Source organism: Uloborus diversus, chromosome 6 (genome assembly GCF_026930045.1).
Source record: "Uloborus diversus isolate 005 chromosome 6, Udiv.v.3.1, whole genome shotgun sequence".
In the NCBI taxonomy this organism is placed as follows: domain Eukaryota; kingdom Metazoa; phylum Arthropoda; class Arachnida; order Araneae; family Uloboridae; genus Uloborus; species Uloborus diversus.
In genome coordinates, this window is record NC_072736.1 from 37,602,964 (window position 1) to 37,628,958 (window position 25,995).

General features: G+C 31.3%; 1 protein-coding gene across 1 annotated transcript in view; it reads right to left on the minus strand.

Annotated features, from left to right (window-relative positions):
• The window catches only part of LOC129225263 (glutamate receptor ionotropic, kainate 2-like), a 78,697-nt gene that overhangs the window by 41,152 nt on the left and 11,550 nt on the right, over positions 1 to 25,995 (minus strand). The window contains exons 4-7 of the mRNA XM_054859846.1: positions 25,283 to 25,429; positions 23,920 to 24,024; positions 15,891 to 16,004; positions 9,208 to 9,414 (exon numbers count right to left, since the gene is read on the minus strand). Coding sequence (XP_054715821.1) covers positions 9,208 to 9,414; positions 15,891 to 16,004; positions 23,920 to 24,024; positions 25,283 to 25,429 — 573 coding nt within the window. The remainder of the gene's footprint in view (positions 1 to 9,207; positions 9,415 to 15,890; positions 16,005 to 23,919; positions 24,025 to 25,282; positions 25,430 to 25,995) is intronic.

A 25,995-nucleotide genomic window follows, 5' to 3' on the forward strand; every position in this document is an offset into this window, starting at 1 on the left:
AAGCATGAAATTAAAGGTGTTTGACCCCCAAGAGGGATGACATAACCCACCAATGCTACAGAGCCCCCCTATACCCGTAAAACGAAGCAGTATCCCCGAACCCCCCTCCTAACATTACATATGGAAACATTACTTAACGCTAAGGTAAAGTTAGAAATCGAGTGTGTCCATCTTCCAAGATCGATGGTGCACCTGCTCTCAAAGCTACAGCACCCCCTTTCCGCCAAATAAAATAAATCCAAACCGCCCCCCTTTATTTCAAGCAGAAGTATTATTTCATGCAAATCAAAAATGCATTAAATCAGGACTGTCCACCCCATAAGAACAGTAGCTCACCTCCCAAAACGAAATTATATACTAAAATATTATCCTTCCCCCCACCCCCTCTAATGGTGCACATTCAATTAAATGGCCAGAAAAATTACGCTGAACTGTTTTTTGCTTTCAAATGATTTTTCCTAAGCTTGTAACAAAAAGTCTTCGGTATCAAGATGTTTTTTGTAATCTAGATCCTCAGCAAAATCGTTATTGTTGCAGCTATGTCTAACACAGTTTGTGCATATAATTGAGCACTTCAGTCCACTTTCAGACTTTTCAAACATTCACTATATCCAATGAACTCCTCAGAGCAAGCACAAGATTTGAGACGCAGAAAGTCTTCTAGAGCAGAAGGCTTGGCTGTTGTAATAGGACGCAGATTATATTTCTGTGGTGCTTTCTTTGCACCCATCAAAAATGACACTAGCTTTCCCATACTTACAAATTACCTATACACTGCATTGCTGGCATATTTCCTTGAAGCTTACAGATCATTACCAAAAATATGATCAAGCAGGTATCTTCCATCTATTGGAGATAACCAGTACAAATGGTTGGTGAACCTCTCCTCTATCTTGAGGCAAGAGATGGTACTAGTAGACCTGGTAGTTGCTTCTATACAGCATGATTTAGAAAAGAAAAACAATGAAAGCCTACCTAGGATCTTATCCTTAAACGCGTTTTATTCAAAACTTGAAAATGTCCACTTACGTCCCTTTGCTTCTCACTGCCTCCCTCATATATGACACCAGCTGTTCGTTCTGTGATGGTGAATGAACCTTTTGCTTCAGATAATAGCACTTTAACGATACAAGATTTCTTTCCTTCTGAAACCAGATTCATCGAATACTGATGGAGGATCAGCGCATAACTCGTACCAGAAGTTTTTAACAATTTGTTATTCCATCTTTAATGTTCATACCATTCGGTGTAAAAGATGGTTTGGGCTTACACATCTTTACAGATAGTAACTACTCTCGTAACAGAAGCTAAAGACATAACTGTTTACCTCCTTTACAAAGAAATGCCACAAAATTGTTTGCCTTCAATATCCTTTGATGTTACTACCCGAACGTTAAAAGTCTCATTGCAACTCACCAGCGAGCAATACCACTACCAACTTAAGAGGGAAGAAACTTCTGGGGGCTTTAGAAACGGATTGTGATTTCCAAACTGAGAGACAAAAAGGTGTAAATATTTAGCATTATATTGTTGTATTGCTCATTGCTCTCATCAAGACTTGTTCTATCGTTGAATCACTACAGGTTCTAAACCACCTGAAGTTGTCACTGCGTTAGATCATTGGATAGCTGATGTTTTAGATGATGTTTGATGTGATCAATTTTTTTATCGCATAATGTACTTAAAAGTTTGAGATAGTGTTGTAAGTATATGTCTGCATATTTAGCATAATTCACATAACCATCTGCGTAAAAGAGAGGTAGCTCAGTGTTTGCAAATGAGAACCCCCACCGACTTAGAGGGTGCAGAACTGCAGCATTGCCCATCGCACTATTGGCAATTTCGGTTTGTCCCCCCCTAACGGTGATGGCAAAAGATTGTAGAATAGTTGAAGTTTGTTAATCAAGAAGAAGTAGCTAAACTTTGGTCAATTTGGACTTTTTTTAATGCTGCACAGGAATTTTGTTTTCCAGCGCTCTAAACAGTTTAATTACTCCAGTCACAAACAATTTGGTTACTGAGCTCGCTTAGATCTTTTATAATTATCATTCTGACATTATCATATCATATTGTGGCATTTTGTACTTCGGAAAAGTTTAAATCAGGGAAATTTTTTCGTGAACTTCACTGCAATAGTTTATTTTAGAACGTAAATTCAGGGTCCCCCCCCCCCAAAAAAAAAGCGATGGCGCACCCCTTAAGTGTGACGGAGCATCCATTCAGAATAAAAGCCCTCAAAAAATAAAAAATACCCATTGAAAAAACTGCCTTAAAAATTCCAATGCTCCATGACCCCCCCCCATTCTCATCCTCCCCGCCTGTGCCCCCCTGTTAATTAGAATTTTTTTCTGTGAGAGTTTATTATTTTACAATTATAGAGTGGTTTCTGCAAGGTTTGAGAATTTTTTATTAAGTAATAGAAATTATTTTTATTTAAATAGAGGATAATTTCGTCCCCCCCTCCCCCCAAAACCCGACGCCCAAAGTGCTGGGACTTTTTACCCCTTCTTGCTGGAAGGGTAAGAAGTAATTTGCAACAGGTTTCACCTTTTTTTTTTTTTTTGATGTTTGGGTTTGGCCATTTTTTGCCCTAATTTTACTGTACTAAACACGATTTGCAAAACAAAGAATTCTAGATTGTCGGTCACAACCAACACTTGTTGGTACGTTCCGTGCTCTTAACATCAGCTCCTTCTTTTCCCTGGAAACTTGAGTCCATTTCATTCATCAACAATAAAATTCCGTCAAATTTTCAACAAATTTAACAAAATTTGTAAGAAGTAGATGCAATTAGGTAATTTTTTCTAATCCTGCTCTACAGCTTTTAGTTCATCTTCATCTTCCATAGTAAAAGTCATGTAACTGAACCCTGATAAATTGAGTCTGTAATCGCTGTCTTTATCCGTTGCTGCAAATTTCAGGTTTTTTGTGTGTTTTTCCCGTTTAGAGTTTAACTTTTAGCTTTTTTTTTCCTTTTACAAATCAATCTGTCGGATTTTTCAAGTTTTAATGCTAGGCCAAAGTAGGTCGTAATTTTTAGTTTAAGAAATCTGTTGTTCTTGTGAAAATTTTAATTAAAAACCCTAACCGAAATGATAAGCGCAACTATGTCTCCTACATACAATATTAAATAGTGTTCATAAATAGGTTTTTAACAAACGATTAGCTTATTTAGAACTGTTTCTACATATAGAAGTTTGAAGGGTTATAAAAACACATGTTAGCACAAGAAACGCAGAACCACTAGTGTTGCTTCTTGAGCAGAGCTATAGAACTGCTTGGTATACATTAATGAGTGCTTGGGATTGCTTTCTAGAGGAATTTGTCAAAATATGTTGAAAAAATATTGCTCCTTGAAGGTTGACAGAGAACGTTAAATCTTTTTCTCCATTTTTGCCAAAGAAGGACCCTAGAGAGAAAGTAGCCCGTGTTTACGGTACGCAAGCTGCAGTCAACGCAACGGGTTGCGTTTTCGCAACATTTTGTTACTTGTAAGAATATGAAAGATTTTTTTAAAAAATCATTTCATTCCTTTAGTTAGTCAACTAAGAACTTAAAAAATTAGTTTTATACATTTTTCTCACATTTTTCTATGTTTGGTAGTGGATGGGTTTAAAGAATATAACTTTTGATGAACGGATTTTTCGTCTTAACGTGCAAATTAATATTAACGATTTTTTGGCATTTAAAAAATGCATAAAAAAAGCGATAACTTAAAGTAAAAACGTGATATGAGGTTTCTTGATAAGCGTTCTGCATCTATCATGTACGAGGCATTTTAACAAATATTTCGACACAGGAAATTTTGGCAGGAAGTAAATGAGACTGACAATTACTCATTCCGTTAATACCCAAAATATATTTTGGTTACCATTCTTCAACTGATTTCAGTAGAACCCGACTATAACGTGAGGTCGTGTAACACAGTATGCAATCATGTTAAAATATAAAAATGGCGGCGTAGTTCAGTTTAATAGTTTGGTAATAACTATTATTGGTTAAACGTAATGCTGTGAAATTGAACCTACTTTTAACAAATTTATCAGAATGACAACAATACAACACAGTACAGTAGCAATGATAGAATTTGACATAAATAACAAATCGCACTTGAGCAACCCCATGTCATGATCTATTGAATGTGAATAGTTTGTTAAACTACAGACGAGCCCACTTAATGGAATAGCCATTTTGCCACGAAAAAATGTTCTAGTAAGCGGGATATTCCATTAACCAGGATCAAAATAACACATTACATTGGTTTGTTACATTGCAAATGTATTATATTAAGCGGGATATTCTCTTATCCGACATTTCATTAAGCGGTCTGGACTGTATCCTTAATTTTAAAAAAATGAACAGAAAAATAGAGTGATTATAGTGTAAATATGATTAAAATTCATACCGGAGAACAAGTAGTGTGTCTTCTTAAAGCATAAAAAAATGTCAAACAAGACTATAGAAAATTATAAAGAAAAAAAAAAGCAGAACTTTTGTGTTTCCTTAGATATCGGGAGCCATGATCTTCGACACACCTTGCTACACCGAGTAGACACCGAATTTCCTCGGTATGTCTGATTCCCGTGTATACTGAGACGCTTTATACCGGAATTCGACTGTATTTCAGGTATTTTTGAAAATTTTTAAAAGCGTTTTCACAACATATTGGTCGTTTTTATTCATGAATTTATTTTTTCCAAACTTTTCAGGGAAAAGCAGGTGTTTCTTACATTTTCTATTTAAGTTTTTTTTTTCATTTTTTTAACTGTTAAACTGCATATAAAAATGTAAAACACGAGTGTAAATAAAGAAGTTTCTCTTGGTAAAAGAAGAAGTAAAACCGTTCCTTAAAACAAGGAAATTTCTAGTCTTGTTCGAGAACCCGTAAATAATAGGGTTTTTAACTCTTTTCTGTTGAGTACGTGTATGAAATATTTTAAAAGCAGTTTATTTTTTGAATAATTTTACCTTGTTGCTCTTACTGAAAGGTGAAGCGCATTGAATGTGAGGCTTCTCTTCTGACGAACCTGTTCTGAATTTTTAAATTAACGACTTTAAAAAATGAAAGTGCGACATTCATTTACGAAGGAAGTCAAGGAAGTCATAGAAAATGATGCATATGAACATAACAGTTTTTGAATATAAATGAAAGCACATATTTAAAAATGAGTTTTGCTTTTGTTTTTCAATAAATGTCATGGAAATGAATTTTTCAGCCAAGAGCGAAAATATGTTTATTGAAACAGGAACACCTCAGCTCATATTTGCTCCTTTCTTTTCTTTTTTTTTAAATAAATAAAGAGAAAAGTATCAATTTTCATTCAATTCATTATACCTATCACAAATAAAACTAAAAATAGATTTTCGAAAAACTTGGGTGGTTCAAAATTCATTTGAGATTTTCATTTTTTTATTTTAAAAAACACAAATAATACCGCTATCGTTACAAATAGAAGTCAGTAACATAAAGGGCGTGAAAAGCTATCAAGACTGAAAACAAAATATGTGCAGTCTAAATTCAGTAAATTGTCAAAAGCGGCGTTTATGTAAAAAGCATCTGCTTCTTTACCATTAGCCTCACCTTTTGTGAGAAATATTTGATCTTCTGATTTAATTATCTCTTGAAAAGTTTGAAACAGTAGTATTTTGAAACTTTGAAAGGATAATTTTATGGTTTACAAACTGTCAAATATATTGCAGACTCTTGTAATGGAGCTTCAATAAACTCGTACTTCACTGAGGCAGGTGTGCCTAGTCCCCTCCCCCTCATTCAAAAAAAGGTTTTTATCTCATTGCAAAGTGTATGACTGCATTTGTTTAGTCTGTCGTTCTTTTATTTCTCTCCTTTTCTTTGACTATCCCCACAAAGATTAGCGTCTGTTACTTAAAAAAAAAGTACTTGAAATTTTAGGACTAACTCAGAATTAACTCAAGAAAATAAGTAAAGCATTTGGTACAGTAACAGTGACAGATAGCAGAACGTAAGCTAAAACATATATTGTTTTACCAATTGTATTTGAGTTCAATTTATCTGGTAGTGATACCCTCGCGTGATCTAACTAATAACCGCCATAGGCAACTCAGAGTCTCATTAGTTCCAGCAGCTTAACTTAAAAGCACGTCAACCGGAAAGCCAGATGAATTGACCATTCGTGAAGACACATCAAAGCTCGAGGATTTAGTCTTCAACATGTGACAATCATCTGCGGTGTGTCGACAATGACTGCAAAATGTATAAGTTCCGAAGAAATTTATTTAAAAACAAGCTTTTTTCGTGTTTAATAAAAGCAAAATATACAATACAGTAAAGTTGAGATATGTAGGCGAAGATGCCAAGTTGGGGTTAGGGTCAACTATAATTTTTTAATAAGCTTGAAATTGATGCAAATAAAACAAATATAGTGGTGAACTATTTTAGACTATATTAAAATTTTTTAAATCATATTTGAGATAAATTGTTTACAAAAAGTACTTAAATGGTCATTTTTCCAGACATGGTTGGCAACAAAAGTTTTAAAAAAGTGTTTGAAATTTATATGGAAAAAGAAAAAAATAAATAAATATTTGACTTGTGCGATTTCTATGCTTGCATTAAAGACGACCCATAATGTTGAACGTATATATCTTTTTTTATTGAAATATATTGAAATAATTATGGTTTCATAAAAAAAGTAGATTTGTTATGGTTTAGCACTGCGAAATAAATAAACAAAGGAACACACAGACAAAAAAAAAAATACATTTGCACCTGCAGCACGTAAAGTTATGACGATACGAATGCAATCACAAAAACAGATTCGCAAATTATAGCAAGACAGTGAGCTTGAATAAAAGCAAGCACCAACTTGCTTACGCTTTGGTAATAATAACATAACTCCATAAAACTTATAAAATGAAAATTTATACCATCCTTAGTTTTAAAGACGTCATTATAAAAAATACACTATGGGTCAAAATATTTGTCTTTTGACAGTACCTATACGAAGCTGTTCCGTGCATAGTTACAACTTTCTACAAAACTTAATTATTCTATAATGCCTCGGGAAAGTAAATAGCAATGTCTGCGAATTTTTCAATTTTAACTTAAGCAATTTATAGCGTCATCTAAAATTGAATACTGGCCTAACTAGTATTTGGACAATGTTACTTTCCACTTCATCTACATCCACATTTTCTGAAACAGAAGTTATGTAACATTAGATACTTAATAACATAAGAAATATAAATATGTTTTTCTTCTTGCAGACTTTACAGACGAAAGTTTTAATGAACGTTCTCTGTACTTGATGCATATACAGCAACTAACTTATGATTCGTCGGAAGGAGGTGCTATGCACTTTTCAGTTTGCCATCTTTCTTTGGTAGTGTTCTGATGTGATGTTATTTTTTTTTTAACAGAAAGCAAATTTTAGCAAGTTTTTCGTTCTTCGTATTTTAAACACTTCTTGAAGGCTTTCAGCAACATTAGCTCCCGAAGCTAATACTATATTCAGCAACATTAGCCTTTTTACCTCAATTATTACTTTTATATATCATGTTCAAAAACAATAGAAACGTCTAAAATGATAAAAAGTGTCTTTAAATTCACTAATAGCTAAAACTAACGTTCTGATAATTCTACACTACCCTAATTACACTACTTTACTACGTAATTAAAAAAAATAAATGGATACAACTTATCTGGATATATATATATGTTCATTAGGATTAATCCAAATTTATGTTTATTAAAATTAGATTTTAATATCTTTAGTCGGAGAACGTGATGCAGAAAAGCAAACTTTGTACACTGACAGACAGAGTCAAACATAAAATCAGATATTTTATACATCTATAATAAATAAACGATACAAAATGTAAAGTTACACGAAAATGTTGCTAATAACTAGCAAAACGTAAGCATGCAAAACAAAACGCTTAATTCAGCATTTTGAACTTGTTTAATTTAGACTTGATTTTACTACACCTGACATTATCTATCAGACCATACCTTTTCTTTCTCTGTTTTAGTGTCCATGTAAACCAATATCCTCCGAGCTATATCTTGTGTTTAATATTGCAGGTAAAGTTTAATGGAAGATTTGCTTAAGGGACCCCTTCAATATGTTGTGGGATACCCCTGGAGTACTCTTGGTTGCCCTTGGACTTTTGTACATTGCTTTTGAATAAAGATATAAATTCAGTATAGCTTCGATTTAACTATAATCGATTAAACGATTTAACCCGTAACAGGGGAGGTGAAAAAGTAGGACATAACAGGGGACGTGAGGTCTCAGAGACCGCTCTACTTTCAATTTTTTTAAAAATCGTGTAATTAAGACACATTCCTGTAATTTCTCTTAAGTGCTCTTTGCACTTCTATAAGCACGGAAAAAAATATTTTTGAATTCTGAATTAAAATATTCCTTTTCCGAGGAAATTTTACAATAGCCTTAAGATTTTTCAAGAAAATTCATATGCTGCAATAAATAGTTCACTACTCCTAATAAAAATAAATCTGTTATTTATTAACGATTTTGTTTTAATTGTTTAATATATACAGGACATTGTAATACCAGAAAATTGATTAGATTAGTACGTTACGATAAAATTTTGAAAGTCGTTTAACTTTTGGTATTTTGCGTCGTATTTTCAGGAATAATTCAGCCCTCATTGTTACTAAAACATCATTGCGAACTTTTTGTGAACGTTTGAAACAACTCTCAACCTCGACTAGCATTTCTTCTGCATAACGCGAATTAGATAAAGGAACCACAATCTTTGCAGTCGACCATGTCAACTGATGCCGAAAATAGTAACACTGATGGGGAGGCGCGGTCTCATAGACCGCTTTTAAAGAATGCAATGAAATTTAAACCAGATGCACTTTGCCAAAATATGCTGCTAAGCAAGGGGGGGTGTTCAAGGTTAAAAAACAAAAAGCTATTGGGAAAAACCATTCAATCGGATTGAAAATGAAATAGGGGTGGTGGATAAACTTTTGAAAGGTCTCTGAGACCGCACCTCCTTTGTTACGGGTTTAATCTATTTAATAATACATTTTATTGGCCCGGATTTGAATGAATTGAAAGCCTATGCTCCTCGATTTAACGATATCCTTGATTTAACGATAACTTTTTCCAGTCCCTTAACAAGCGTTAAATCGGGGTCTTGCATAAAAATGTAGCATTTTATTAAAGTTATACTGAAATGTGAAAAAACTCTTACTCTGTCTATTAGTTCTCTGACCATACCATTCCACTGGTCCCTGTCGTTTCGAGTCCCGTATGCACCATCTCGCACGAGTCGTAATTCGTAGCGAAAGCCGAGGATTCGGGACATTTCGCGCAACAGATCCATGCAGTATCCTTCGTACTGCTCTTGACTGCCTTTGGACTTCTCATCTTGCTTTTTAATCATCATGTAGGGCGGGTTCTGAAAAAAAAAACGCATATTTACTACAATTGTCTTTTACGGGGTAGTGAAACATTTCGTGTTCTCTAACCCAGTTACAAATAATAAACTTAATTAACTTTTTTTTTGTAATTTTAATCAAGGATTACTAAAAAATATTGCTAATAACATTTATTTCTTAATTAAAATCAAAAACTCACGTAAAACAGCTTGATGTGTTAAAGAATTTAGACTTGAAAATATTGCATCGTTCGAAATCAATATCATTAATATAATCTAAATACGATCTAATTACTTTAATCTCACTCCGATTGGAAGGAGATATAGCAAAGCGAATGTCTGTCTGTCTGTAAAAAAAAAAACTGTTTCACTTGTTGCTTCCAATTATATAATATTACCCGGATTTAATTAACGTAGCAACTCAGGGGAGCTGAACTCCTCCACTTCATTTAATTTTTATGCATTTTAATAATAGTTTTAATCGAATTGGGGGCTATATAGATGCAAAAGGTAAGTTGTAGGGACTATGAGGCTCCTGCACTTGTTTTGTTAGAAAGTTATCCCCGCATACTCCCGAATTTTACCAGATACAGTGCATATATATATATATATATATATATATATATATATATATATATATATATATATGCCATATACTAATATATTCAGCGTTACCAATTCCGGCAAGAATAGTATTGCCTTAAATTGAACTAGGATTGATTTAAAACAGATCAGTCAAACAAGAACACAAATAAGATAAGAAACAAAATCAAAGCTCTGAGATAAAATAACGAACGGAGTTTTGATAATATTGATCAGGTTAACTCTTTAAATGGTTGGGTCTGAATATTTTTCAAATGCTCTAAAAACGAATGTGAAGATAAGCAAAGTACCACGACAAACATTACAAAATTATCAAATGAAAAGTGACCTTGAAATTTAGTTCTTTTCACTAAAAACGTATTCCGTCCTTGGCTTGTCACTAGAATAACAGATTAACGAAAATAACTTTTTTTTTGTATGAGTCACCGATGAGAGTTGATTAAGTTCATTTCAGGCAAGAAAAGAATCCCCGAGTTTTTAAAGATTTAAAAACGCAAAAAATATTTTCCTAAAAACACACAACTTTGGTTTGGATTCAAGTAAATAATAAAGATTACAAACAATTTTCCCAAGACTTGATTAAAGACAAAATATGTTTTTAAAAAATCGGGACTATGTGATACACGTTACACACTTTTGTTTTGTTATTTAAAAAAAATTGTTTTGCTGAAAAATATTGCACTCTATATTTAAACATCTTTCGACACATTTTGCAAACATATTTTTTAAAAACCAATAGCTAAAGACAAATAAAGCAATACTACACACAACTTTAAGTCTCTGTTTAAATTATTTCGCAATAAAAAAAAAGTGACGGAATGAAACAAAACAAAGTCTTTCTCTCTCAAGATTCGACAAAGATTAGCGAGAAGCAACGTTCAAAGAGAACGAACATGTAGAATTGTTCGAAATTCTGGAACTGGGTACGTAAAATAAATTTTGGAAGTCGCTAAAGGGAATCGATTGTGAGAAGTGGATCCAATTGGTTTCTTCCTCCTTGCCTTGTGGCTTTGTCAGCATCTTTGCTTTGGAAATTGAAGCTGCGCTTCGTTCAAATTCAACCCACATCAATTAAAGGAATTGTAGATTTTTAGTTTTGTTGATTCACTTGGGGAACCACATTAAATAAATATTATTTTGATTATTAAAATATCTAGGATGTATTATGGATGTAGTCTCGGATGTAAACTCTTTTTTTCGGAGAGTATTAAAAATGAAGTTTAATAACGTCATCGGAATAAAAAGCCTAAGATAAAAAAGCTAAGATAAAAACTTAGAGCATAAATGCAATATTATTGTATGCTTGCAGTAATGCATTAAATAGAAAGCAATAGAGATTATACTTTATGCAGGGCAATGTGGGGCAAAATGAAATATTTACTCTGCTTTTAGCACCACCTATCTTGTAATATTTTAACTATGTAGTAACGAATATAGCTTATTTCAGTCAAGAAAAAAAATAACTCTGAAAATCATAAAATAGGATACTAGTACAAGCAATTTTTAAAAGATGACACTCATATTGTAATATTCAGTTGTAAGTCAAAAAGTATTTTTGGTGTTATTTAATTATAAAGTTCTTAATTAACATTTGAAAAATTATTTGAGATCTTCTTATATTCGGTGCAACTTTTATTTAGTTAATATTAAGAATATTTGTATTTTAATTTTTATGTACGTTTAGACAAATACATGCGGGGCAAAGTGAAAAAGTTAATTTCGTTTAATTATTCAATCATTTATTAAATCTCTTACTTTTTTTATTAATTTTCCTATTCATTCACCCTTTTACTCAATCGTTTATTTGTCCTTATACATTAATTAAGTAAGTTATTTAATTGTTCGTTTATTTTTTTCAGCATATTTTCATTTATTCATTCAACCTTTTATTTACTGATGCATTTGATCAAAAATATTTTTTATAGCGGAATATAAAATATTTCATTACAATTTTTTTTTTCATTTTTTCACTTTGCCCCCATGAAAAAATAAAGTAAAAATTGTCCACTTTTTTTTAAGCGAAAATTCACCTCCAACAATAAAAAATAGTATATCAATGCAAGTTTAACACAATGTTCCTTCTTTATGTACTGTAATTTCAAAACAAATTTCCAACTTGTTCATTTTGAAAAAGCTTAGTCATCTTAAGCATTTCACTTTGCCCCACACTCTCCTTCTCATGTTTTTTTTTTTTTTTTTTTTTTTTTTTTTTTTTGAGACTATTGAATTTTTTTTTCTTTGAATTAAACGTATAACTAGTCCGAGAAAATCAGCGCACACTTACAACAACTTATCCGAAATTAAATAGCCCTAAATTTCGTTACCATAATTTAAACTTGATTATTTTTCCCGATATTGTTCAAAATTATTTTTAAAAAATCATTTCATCAACTAAAACCCCAAATTTAAACGAACACGCGTATTACTTTAGTTTTTTGTACTCACATTTCTTAAATTTGTCGTTATATTAAATTCCAAAGATCAGGGCTTAAAAAATAAGATCATTGTTATAATTGGGCGTTGTGAAGGCTATGCATATACTAATTGCAGCATTAAAATACTGCCATTCAAGGATGTATCCAGCTCAGAATAAAAGGAGAAGCAGGTTCGAGAAGTAAATTATGCATATTTTTATGTAGTTTGTTATTTTTTCTCTACAAAACACATGGAATATATATTTTATTTCAACATCAGTTTTACCCACCAAAAAGGTTTATTATTTAAATCCAAAATTATGACTCTCTTTCTGGACCCATGTGTGTTAAGGTAAAATACCAGTAGTGGCCAGTTCTTCAGTAGTTCAAGGTTTAAAACACACCAGTATGTGACCACAGTAATGCATATTTTTAAACAGTGGGTCTAAAATATTTATTATCCCTCTTTAAACTCAATGAGCATATTATGGACGAAATCTTCCTTAATCGTCCCTTTTCTTAAAAATGAGAGAATTTCAATTTGTTCAATTGTTGTCCATTTTTTTCCAAACCTGATCCAGTAGTGACCAATCCAAAATCTGAAAATTTCAGTGGTGACCATCTAACATTCTCCCATGCAAAGAATTCACTCACCTTAAATTCAAATAAAAAATAAGTAAAATGGATTCAATATGATAGTTACATTAAGTACCAACAAAAAATCTTATTAGTATTGTTAATTTCTTCAGAATATATCAGTAAACTTGAAATGCCCACTACTGAAGCACAGGCCACTACTGGTGTTTTACCTTACTGGTGACCTTACCCTAATTGACGTGACGTTTTGTACTGCTGATGCATTTGTGGAACTTACAGTTTTTGTTATTTCCCATTCAATAATTTCATAGCAACTTTATGGTCTTTATAAATCATTAAGGAAACAAATTAATCTTGATTTGTTCAAATTTACAGTTGAATCATTTGCAAATGCAGTCGTTATGGAGACATAGCTAAATTTCAGAAAGGCAAATCACTAATGAATGAAATTTCAAGAGCATTGCAGCGCTTTACGAAAACTTTATATTAAGATATTTCCTAAAAATTTGTTTCATTTTTTAAAGCAAGCGATTTGATAAAAAGTGTAAAAATTTGCTTTTATCTTTTAAAAGTTGTATCAAAGTAATACAACTGCTGAGAAATATTTCAGTAACTATAGGATTAAGGAAAATATTTTTAGATAAAACTTATAAATAAATATACAAATTTTGGCAATGATCCTACTTTAAAATTTATTATTTACAATGTTAAATATCGTACTAGAAGCAAGAAGAAGAAATTTTCCAGAATGAGTGTAACGTTTAAAAAACAATAACATCGAAAATCCCCATCTACATGCATTTTCAAAAATTGCAATTATGGACCAGAAACCATCTAAAGCAATGTGGACATTCGAAAAGAAAATCATTGGAAAGGACTACTTTTTCCGAAACTCTTTAGATGAGAGACATTTACACTCAGAAGAAATGTAGAAAGTTAGAGGTAATCAATTGAGAAACTGATTCAGGCTTCTTTTTGACATTTACGATGTCTCTCTAGTGTATATCTAGAAAAATTGGTTTTATTTTCTTTCGGAGTAGTTTTCTCAGTTTTGTACATTCAGGTGAAAATAAACATTTTTCATGTGTCTTGAAAAAACTGTGTTTCTTTATATGTTTGGTCATAGTGGCGCACTTTTATTCACTTTTACCCCTTGTTTAGCTTATTACTTACTTTAAATGTATCCATGAAAAACAGAAGTTAATGCTCGGCATTTTAAGAAGGAATTTCCATCAAAAATAAATACTAATATATGTTATTTTTGTTATGTATTTATAATTAAATCAGCTGATCCAGCAAACGTTGTTCTGCCATAAAAGTATTTTCTAGTGAATGTTTTAGTTGTTAATTAAAAAGTAACGAATGTATTGTAAGTTTGTGGGAATGAGATCTTCGACAGAAAGTGGAATGGAGCACTAGAAGATTATCATCGATATTAAAAAAAAAAGAAAAAAAAGAAAAAGAAAAGAAAAACTTTCGAATTTTCAAAATTAGTTTGAATTCTTAAGTTTTGAATTCAAATTATGTTTTTTGCAATCACGAGTCGCGACAGGACCCTACTCAACGGAGTTATTGTTTCTAGAAACGGCTTCTGTCCACCCAAGTCTGCCCCTCCTCTTGGGCGGTTACGCGTGCATTGTTGTGTATGTGCAGGCTTTTGTGTCTGCGTAGACCTGTGTGTACGAGTGTAAAGGTGCGGGTGTGAGTGTGTATGTGTATGAGCGTGCGTGAGTCCAGGACAGGGACCCCACCGACCAGGAGAATCAGCTACCGAGGTGTCGCGCCAACAGAGGCCGGTAGAGTTGAAAACGGAACTACAACATCACGGACGGTCAAATAAAAACAATTAGCAATCGTAATTGCTCAAAAAAATTCATTTTCTCAATACAGTAATACACACCCACACACAAATAGATACAGTTTTTGTATCTTTCAAATTTGCCACGCTCTGCTTTATGCAACAAAACAAATACATATATATTTACGACTTATTCTTATGCCAACCAAACACACATACGACATTTCATAAAAATCAATTGAGTCGTTTCGGAGGAGTTCAAACACTAACACCGTGACAGGAGATTTTTATATATTACAATGAGAGTAGTGACCAATTTGCAATGAACTATATACATTTTAACAAATTTTAATACCAAACCTGTAAAAAATCCATTAAACACGTAAATATTGTTTCTTCAACATTCGAATATCATATTTGTATGTTTGCGTGATAAAATTTGCAAAGGTAAATTATTGATTAAAGTGAAAAACAACGTAAATAAAGCACAAATATTGGAGAAGATACAGCATATAGCTATTTCAAGGCTACAATGGAGCCTCTTCATCAGTGCAGAAAGCTCACCAACACAACCAAAAGTTGCGAGAGAACTGAGAGTGAGTTGAACTGAGAGATGTTCTCTCGCAACTTTTGGTTGTGTTGGTGAGTTTTCTGCATTGATAAAGAGGCTCCATTTTAGCCTTAAAATAGCTATATGCTGTATCTTCTCCAATATTTGTGCTTTATTTACGTTGTTTTTCACTTTAATCATATTGTAGCACAAAGCTTATATGATAATTTTTCATATAGGTAAATTATAGACTTTTTTTTTTTTAATGGCGACTTAAATATTGTCTTTTTCTTGATATTTAAAGAAATCTACTCTATCCTCGTTTATGAAGTTAAAATATACTGAATAAGAAATATATTTGCAGGGTGTCACTGCCAACTATAAGCAGCCGCTGGAGGCGGCATTCTTGGCATTAAATTTACAAATATATAAAACTTATGACGGAAACCTCGCGAAAACATGTTACTTAAATAATAATAACAATAATAATAATTGTGAAACTGTTAACAAGAAACTTGTAGTTATTGTTACTTACCAGAATGGTGGTAACTTTTAATGTCCTATTCCTTAAGGATTGAATCACTTCTGCGTAAGCTATCGTATAGTTCCATGTGAAATGTAATCCTTTTGAAGAATCCCAAATTCCTACCTGTGATATAAAATCATTCAATAAATATACTGTATTTGCATGTAGTACTTCTAGTTAGAAAAATGCTTGAAAATGAGCTAAATATATTATTTATTTTTGTTTAGTTAATAAATATTGCAAAATTAATATTTTTATAGTCACTCTTAGGCCATTCATGAAATGATGTGAGAAAACGTATTTACATAAAAATGACTTTAAAAGTGTTATGTTTGTTGGTTTGTTGACTTTAGTTCACTGCGTAAACAGTGTGTAGGCATCGGTTAGTTCTGAAAAATCTAACCTGCATGTTGAGCAAATGATTAAATGCAATTATTACTGCTTAGCTTCTAAAAAGCTCTTTTGCGTTTGAAAGCATTCAAAAATACAGATTTCTAGAGTTTTTGTTAAGTAGTTAATTTTAGTAGTGGAAAAAAAGAATTTTTTTAAGGTGTCTGAGTTTAGACAATATTTTGCTAAAATGATTGTTCAGACCAAAAGACTGCCTAAACCAAGGCTTCAATTGATACGCGTCTTATCAGGCTCAGCCATTACTCAAAAGATCAAAGACGCCGACTTGCCTGTAAGAGAGCGCTGTAGTATAACCGAAAAATCCTTCGTTTACATTAGCTAACGTATTATTTCTGCTGTAAAAGGTGATGCTTTTTCAATCTGTAATATAAAATTTCATTGATACGGTTAACCGATGTGTAGTACAGGGGGAATTGATGCCAGAACGGCGTATCAGATATATTTTTCAGGGAAAATAAATTCCCTTTTCAGGCAAAGCTGGTCCCAATTCAGGATTCAACTATTTCTCTTTATCGTTCACTTCTGGCAAAATGTACGAATTCATCTCTGAAGCACATTATGTCTTATTGAATAAAAGTAAATAAATATTATTTGCATTTTTAGGGATTACGCAGGGCCTGATTAACGTGCAGTCCAACTAGTTTTATTTGGTGAATTATTTTATTTTGTTTTGATTCCAAATCCACGAAAAAGACAAAATAACCTATTGTTTCGACAAATAAATAAATTAGATCTTCGAAAAGCATTCAAAGTTTTATTACATATATATTGATTAAAAGTTAAAATAATCCTCCCAGTAAATGAATCGAGCCACGAAACGACATTAAAAGTTTCAGTAAAATGTAAAAAAAAAATCCGCGAAACAAACTATGTTTGACAACAAAAAACTTTATTTTATTGAAACCAAAAAACCAAATTCGGGGGCAACAAATAAAATAAAAAATAATTCTCAAGATTTGAAATGCATCGTAACGCACATATATGTAATCTTTTGGCGTCACAAAATTTGACAACAATATGGCAGCATTATTTTTCTTGCCATTGAATATTCACATTAAAATCGTGGGTAATTATCTCAGCGCTGAACATGCGAAATTGGCGAAAACTTTTTCTATTGCTAAAGTTGCTGCCGTCCTGGTTGTTCTTCTAATATTTTGATTGAACTTTTATTGTTTTTTAATTAATTGATACATTTATTTGGTGAATTATTTTACATTTTAATTGATCTTTGGCTGGATTACACATTGCAGTAACGTGGGTGCTTCCTAATATTGTTTAATTCAGATTTGGCAGATTACTTAGCTCTTAAATAATTTAATTTAATTTTCCAACAAATTTTTATTTTTCATTTTGATGTCACTTTTTATGTTACTGAATGGCCATTTTTTTAAATTTATTTTTAGAAAATAATTATAAAGTTTGTGAAACTTTTCATGGTTTTTAGTGGCCTAATTTATTTATATGGCAAAATTTATCCCCATTAAATTTCCTCATAATGTGAAAACATTTGAATGCCGTTTACATTTTTAACAGGATTGTTTTTATGTATTTTAATTGTCAGTATTATTTTTATTTATTTATTTTTTAAACAAGCAAAAGTTTTGTTCCAAAAAATAAAAAAATAAAAAACTTGGGGGGGAATTTTTAATATTTTTTTTCTAAATGCTCGAAAGTAGGTTTATAAAAATCTTTACATGAAAAGCTGCCATCTTTTCATTTTTGAAATTTTCATTGTCATGTTTTTCCTGGTGAATTCATAGTTATTTCAATGCGCTTTAGGGTGATTTAAATTCTTGTTCTTTAAAATACAAAGTAATCCGTAATAATATAAATTATAATGCATATTGATCGATACTAACAATAAGTTTCACGGTTAAAATTTTATTTCATATGTTTTCTACATATTTTTCTTTCAAATAATTGTATCTCCTATTATTTTTTGAGCTTTTTATTAGTACTTATTGTGAAAAAATACATTAAACTGAGTTAATAACCATTTTCAGAGAATATGTCTTTTAAAAAATAGCTATTTTTTTTGAGTTCAACTTTAAAGTAAGAAAAAAAAAATACTAAATTATTTCTGAATGTTTCCATAAATATATTTATGAATAGCAAAAATACTCGGCTTTGCCGTGGTCGGTAATAATTATGAGAAACAATCGCTACTTTCATTTGTTTCCTGTTGTAACTTAGAAATATATTTATCAATTCAGGCAGTGAGAGGCAAAGGGACGTAATATAACTAAAAAATTTTCACGTACGTTTTCAAACAACAAACTTTTTTTAAGCTCGTTTGAAATTGTTATTTAATGTATATTTTGCAATAAATGAGAAATGATCAACGTTCAATATCACTAACTCCTTTTTGTATTTATTGAAGGTTTGTAGTTACATAACTCAAATAGTTTTTTTAATGCTTCATTGCGAAAAGTTGGAATCGTTTATCACAAAAAATTTTTCATTGACAGAGTTTTACATTGATTTAATTAGTACTAGATAAACGTCTTCCTCGGCTTATATTCATGTGATTTTGATTTAATACTAAATATTTTTCGAAAAGAAAGTTTCATATTTTTTCACGTTTTACCTAAAATTTATTTTCAAAAACATTTCTTTGGGAAAAAAAATCCTCTTTTTAATTAACTCGAACACTTTTAAACTCAATTTTGTCGAAAATTCACTTTAAAAATAAACTTACCTCATGTTTATTTATTTAAAAGTTTCCACAAAATCCAACCGATGTCGCTTGAATCTGACCGGGTTTTTTGCTTTATTGATTGCTTTCATACAATAACTTTTGTTGAAATGACTGAGCCTGATAAGACGCGTATCAAGTGAAGCCTTGCCTAAACCCACATATTTTTTTAAAAATGCATGAAATTAGATTGATTGTTACAAACAGCTAAAAATGTATTCTTCCTTTGAAGATTGGAAGTGGCTTTTAATTAATATTATATCTGTCTATCTTCCAGTTTACCATTTTTTCGACAATAAGGCAAAAATCATTACGTTAGGCAAAAATGATCATTTCACATTAGAAGGGGGGAGGGGGCTGGACTGCTTTTATAAAATGAAATTCCTTAAAATTCTTATCGCGGGCATCGTCGTGCGGATACTGCTAGTGACCTTACCTGTCAATCGCAATTTGCAGTGAAAATATCTTTTACTTTCACGACACTGCGTTGATTTTCCAGTACTTATTCAATGTGAGAGTGAAAGTAGTGTGAAGTTCTAGGGTTACGTTGGTACAGTTAAAAAACTAAAAGATTGAATTTAAGTTAGCATTAAAAAATACGTACCATTAGTTCTGTGTAGCGCCAGCTCAGTCATTCCATCCGAGGACTGCATTTTCGTGCTTATTAGCACTCATCAGCCCGGCTTAGGAAGTGACTGAGCTGGAGGTGATGAGTGCTAATTAGCCCGAAACTGCAGTACTCGGCTGGAAATGACTGAGCTGGCGGTGTATTTCTGCCTTAGTCCTGGCTATAGGGCGGTAACTTACTGAAAATTAGTTCTGTGGTTATAACAGTTTTTTTTTTTGGTTAATTTAAAGTCATATTTGCAGAACTTTAAAAGTGTTTCTGTGAAAAGTAGTAGGGGAACATAGCTTCACCTATCTGCTATTATTTTAACTTTGTAGTACCATATGTAGACTATTCCAGTCAGATAAGAAATACTGCCGAAGATTAAAGCATTTGGAAAAGTTGATACTCATATTGCAATATTTTCTTGTAAGTCAAAAATTATTTCTGTTGCTACAAATAAATAAAGTTCTCTTTATTAACATTTAAAATATTAATTGAGTCCCCCTAATATCCAATGCAGTATTAATTTAGTTAATTTTAAACAAGTTGTACAAATAGTTAAGTACATACGGGGCAAAGTAGAGGGGGCAAAGTGAAATTGCTTGTTTCATTTACTCACTCAATCATTTAATATAAATCAATTACATTTTCATTTATTAACTAATTCAGTCACCTTCCTTCATTTAGTAATTCACTTATTTATTTATTTATTCACTTATTTTCTTGTTCATTCTTTCTTTTACGCGTTATTTTATTTTTCTTCATTTTTTAATTGATTTATTCGTTTAATTATTCGTTTATTGTTTCATTATCATTTCATTTATTCATTCAACCTTTTATTTACTGATTCTTTTGATCAAAAATATGTTTTAGAATTGAATAAAAGATATTTCATTAGAAAAATATTTTATTTTTCATTTTGCCTCTTGAAAAAAAAATGGAAATTTTCCACTTTTTTTTGAATACTCAAATTTACTGCCCAAAATAAAAAATACTGTTTCAAGGCTAGTTTTATTATAAAATACAACTTTATTTCCATTTGTACTGCAATTTTCAAAAGAAATTTCTGATTTGTTCATTTTGAAAATACTTGATAATCTTGAACCTTTCACTTTGCCCCACATTCCTTTAAAATAAGAGCAAAATTTGAAAAAAATAAGATGCTGCTTGATACCGCGTTTTACTGAATAGCCAATTTTGAGTGGCATTTCACTTTACAGAAGCCCCCTTCCCTACGTTCAAAATACTAGCCATTTGATCTGATTAATTGTAAAAGAGTTATCGGGAATAACTCTGAAACAGGACTACTGAAAACTGCACACGTCTAGAAATTTCTTTCAAATTGTAAACGTTCGCTGAATTTCACATTCTAAAACTATTTCACGAAAACTAAGACTCTCCAACAAATCACACGATAAACTTGAAAAGTACACCAATAAAATAGACCAAGCTCTTCGGATATTTGAAAACTAAAAACGCAGTCGGTATAAATACACATAGTGCTCACATTAACGTCATCATTAAAAACTATTTGTTTTTTAACCATTTAAACGATTCAAATTATTGTACAATTCCTGAAATTTTGTTCATGTAAGAGGGATTTTGGGGTTTAATTATGAATCCCCTCCCAGAAGTCAAACACATTCATTTCCCCCGTACTAATCAAAGAAGATGCAATATTTAAACTTTTCCGTGCGGGATATATTTCAGTAAGACATGTATTTTACTGCTCTCAATATTCGAGAAGCATTAACAATTTCCTTCCAATTTTTAAATATACAAGTAATATTGTATGTTGAGCACCCCTGACATTTGACATTCTTAAAGACATTGGTGCATTTGACAAGAGATTTCAAGACCCCCCCCCCCCAAAAAAAAAAAAAATGTAAGATTAAAGTAAATAATGATTAATATACAGAGCTGTTTTCCCACTGTCTTCGTTTTAAAGTCATAGGGATTTCAATAGGATCTGTTAATCATTTTAAGCGAATGCTATAAAGGAATTATTATTAATTCATAGGCTTTAGTTTATTAAATATATTAAATATTTTCGCATTATAAATGAATGAGAAAGAAAGCAACAATTTTCGATTTTGAAAACCTCTCCCAGAGACGTTTTCTAGTTGCGCCACTGGGTGATTAATAAAACAAAGAATGAGTGGCTAAATTTGACAAGTAGTTGTGTACAAAATGCGTTTTTGATGGTATAAAAAATATCGCAGGAAAATATCTAACTCAAATATCAAGGTAAGACTTTTCTTTATTTACTACAAAGAATAAAGTTATTGATATACTTATTTTTGATTTTTTCTTTCATTCTGAAAGTTCATAGTAAAAGTATATTAATAAAAATCAGATCAAAATATCGAGCCTTCAACTCTCAATATAATTAAATTATTTTTTTAAGTTCTTGTGTTTATTAAAACTTTTTGCAGGTTTTTCGCGGTGCACTGCGAATACAGCTGTAAATCATAGTAAATAAAACACAAATACACTGCTGAACGATCCCCTTTCTTCCAGATTTTTGTTTTATTGGCATAGATTATTAGATTTCTACATTATAATATGCAAAGAAGGATTTAATCGTATCTCATTATTGGATTTTTTGTGAATAAAAGATAAGACAAAATAATTGAAAAAAAAAATATAGGAGCCGTTGTGTGAAATATTGGAAAACTTTAACGTAAGTATAAATATTTACACTTTAAAAAAAAAAAACTTTGGGTAGAATTGAAACATGAAGAGGTAAAAATCTTTGTTTAAACCGCAAACATTATTTTCTCAGAAAAAAATAATTATTGTATAAAACAAAAGAGAAACGTTTTTCTTAAGTAGAAAGCGAATATTTTTCAAGAGAGCCCTAAAAATTGAGAATATCTCCCTTTTCCCTTTAACAAACAAATAGGTTGAAAACTTAATTTCAATGCAAATTGGTGAAATATTTTATTACCGCAGCGGGCCCACGGGCGTATAGATATTATGCAAATTCAATGATTCTGTTCTTGCGGAAATAAATAATCCCCGGTTACATTATTCCTCTTCCATTTGAAACGAAATATTTGCTGCGCATCCAATTTTTTTTTTTTTTTTTTTACTTTGTGTCATGGCGTTTTCAAGCAGAAAGCACATCCCAGAGCTTTCTGCCCCATAAGATGTTTTTCTGCATATTCAGGTCGTTCAGGCATTGTATTAGTAGTTTCTAACATGTAGCATTCAAATGATATTTTTTTATAGAATTCTGATGTCACAATACTTTTCGAGGAAGAAATTTTCGAATCCTTGATTCCATCCGCAGCTGCGTATCTAAGGTTTAAAGTATTTTATTTCATTTTGCGGAGTGTGAATAGAATCTTAGTAGTTATATGGAAAATAGAGGGAAGTATTTTAGAGGTCACAGTGACGTTGTGTGTGTATTTCTTTAAAAATCATTTTGAGTTTCATAGAAAGAAAAATAAACTCACTTTAGAAATTTAAATTCGAGTGCAGTGGCTTTGTTACATACCGCTTCAAAAAATATGCAAGGAGACGGTGGCTTCTCTCATGCAAATTTATTGTATGTGCCAAGGGTTACTATTTTTTCTCCTTCGTAAAAGACACGTATTTTTCTATATTTTCGCAAAGAAATGTTTTACACAGATTTCATATTCAATTACTTTGAATACATGACTAAGCTTTGCTTAGCACAGAACAGCATTCTAAACATTTTCATAAAAATGATGATACTTCGTTTAAATTTTAAAACCAAATCTATGTTCTTAATATCTTTTAGATACAATTTTTAAGCTCTGTAAATAAGTCATCATTTGAAACATTTATGTAAGTATTTGGAAAAATGAATTCAGTTAAACCGTAGAATGGCAAAAGAACTTCAATTAATTGTCAATCAAAGAGTGGTTTCTTAGTTTTCAATAAATAGAGTTAAGCTACGATGGCAATGAAAAATTATTTTTTAATTAAAATCTTGTATTTATAGTTAGTTCAAAATAGAGATAATTAAATCCTATTTGTGTGTCTTAAAGTCCAAGAACAAATCCTCAATAAAAAACAACAATTATGAATAGAGAGTTTATACAAATTTGTCAACATTTAACAGACTAAATATGATAATTTTAAGCACTTAATTAAGTATTTATACAGTTAAATATTACCATGCAAAATGTTAACTAAATATTTAATTTAAACTCTTTATCAAATACTTTTCATAAAACTTGTATATTAAAAGAAAAAATCTATTTACGTAATAGCAGTTAGCAATAGAACAGAAACTTCGCAGAAATCAAAAACACTGTTGCTTTATTTAAATAGCATAGCTAATTAATTACCTTTGACAATCCATTCCGTTTAAGCTCCAAAACATCCAAAACAAAATTTGTCCTCAATCCTCCCCTGTCAAATTTTATGTAACCTGTCATTCCGTCGTACGTTGTCTGTAAAGAAAGAACATCAATAATGCCTAACATTGTTAAAGTGTTTACAAGTTTAAAAGGTTTGTAGGAGCTTTGTGATATCGAAAAGATTATCCCTCCAGCTTTCATGACAAACAGTGAATTATGACACAGATCATCTTTTTACTACATTTTCGAACTATGTTTGAGGTTTTTTTCAAGAACTCGACCAAAATATTTCAAACTTAGAAGCAATTCTTTTCATGTTTTAGTAGAACTTAATCTTATATCACTGGCTTGGTTTTTGACTAACTCATGCGTCATTTTTGCACATTGATTTTTTTTTCACGCATTGCAAGGTTTAGACAATTGGTTTACTTACTAAATTTCATATTCTCTAATTTTTCAAATCGAACTTAAATTAATAAAATTAATGGTATTGCTAACTTCAGGAACTTTATGAATACCCTTTTCTCTTAAGAACATGTCCGGTTTAGATTAAATAAACTATTTGTGCAAAATAGAAAGCACATTTAACTTCACTATTTTTCAAAACACTTCGGGGCAGTTCATAAAACCAAGCTGAGTATACGAGCAACTGAAGCATGACGCCAAATGGGGTTGTCTTAAGAAAAACTTGTTTGAGAAGTAGTTTTAGCGCTTACATGAAAAAACAAAAGCATGGGATTAAAGCTAATGTTAGATAATCTTATTAGAAATAAAAATGTATCGATCAAATTGAATTGAAAAAAAAACAAATAAATAAATCTTTTAAATTGGTAGTGACACGGAAGTTTTTGCAAATTTCTGTAGCATTTTTTCTTCTATAACGATGTATAAATCTTAGTGGTTTCATTATTGATCGTTAATCTGGTGTTAGACATGTTCTTGATCTTGAAAACATTCTATATTTCGGAATTACATAATACGAATATTAGCCAATTATATGATTTTTCAGCCATTGTAGTTAGAAACTAAAAATATAGTACAGTGGAGCCCGCTTAATGGAATAGGCAATTTGCCAGGAAAAATTATTCTAATAAGCGGGATATTCCATTATCCGGGATAAAAATAACACACATAAACGGTGTAGTACATTGGAATTTTATTACATTAAGCGGGACATTCTATTATCCGATATTCCATTAAGCGGGCTCGACTGTATTTTAAAGTCTTCTGTTTGATGCACCCTTTAACGCAGAGTGAAAAGAAAGGAGAGCTGCATTAAAGAGTTATTTACATTCAGCTGGAAATAACGTTTGCTGATTTAGGGGGGGGGGAATGCATTAAATTACCTTACCGTTTTGAGGTAGTTCAGCAGATATCGGCCCTGAGGCCATGGCTGTAGCTTGGAACATGATCGGCTGTTGAATCTGATTGATTCATTTAACTTCTGCAATGCCTCAGTGAGAACGTTTATTGAGTCGTATAACAAGGCCACGTGAGTCTGTAAATAAATCAAAAATACCTGCTTCACACTAAACAAATAAGATATACAGGGTGGACAGAAAGTAAACTCCTTTTAGAACTGTCTATAACTCCCTTAGTAATTAGTCTATTTTATAGAAACAAGAATTGTTCGGTATGGTAGAAATATTACGCAGTGAAACCTAAAACTACAAGGGGACGGTGGACCTTGAAAGTTTTTTTTTTTTATTTATTAACTTTTAACTGGGCATAAAAGGTAGTAAGGTTATTAGCATGCAAAATATCAAGCAAAAAATGCAACAAAATTAAAATTTAATTAAAATTAAAAATTTTGAAATTTAAAATAAAAATTTTAAAATGCTCCATGCGACTCAATTTTTGCTTTTTTCTCAAACAATTTGCATTTTATCAGAAAATAGAACATTGCCAAGAACTTCGGGTATCCATTTAAGGATTGGTCCATTATTAACTGCACAGTATTTTTTTTCGCGTAAAGAAATAGTTTTTGTTGCGAATATTACATAAAAATCAAAACTTTAATATTTTTAAGCAACATAAAATTTTCTTAAACCTTAATGCACACCC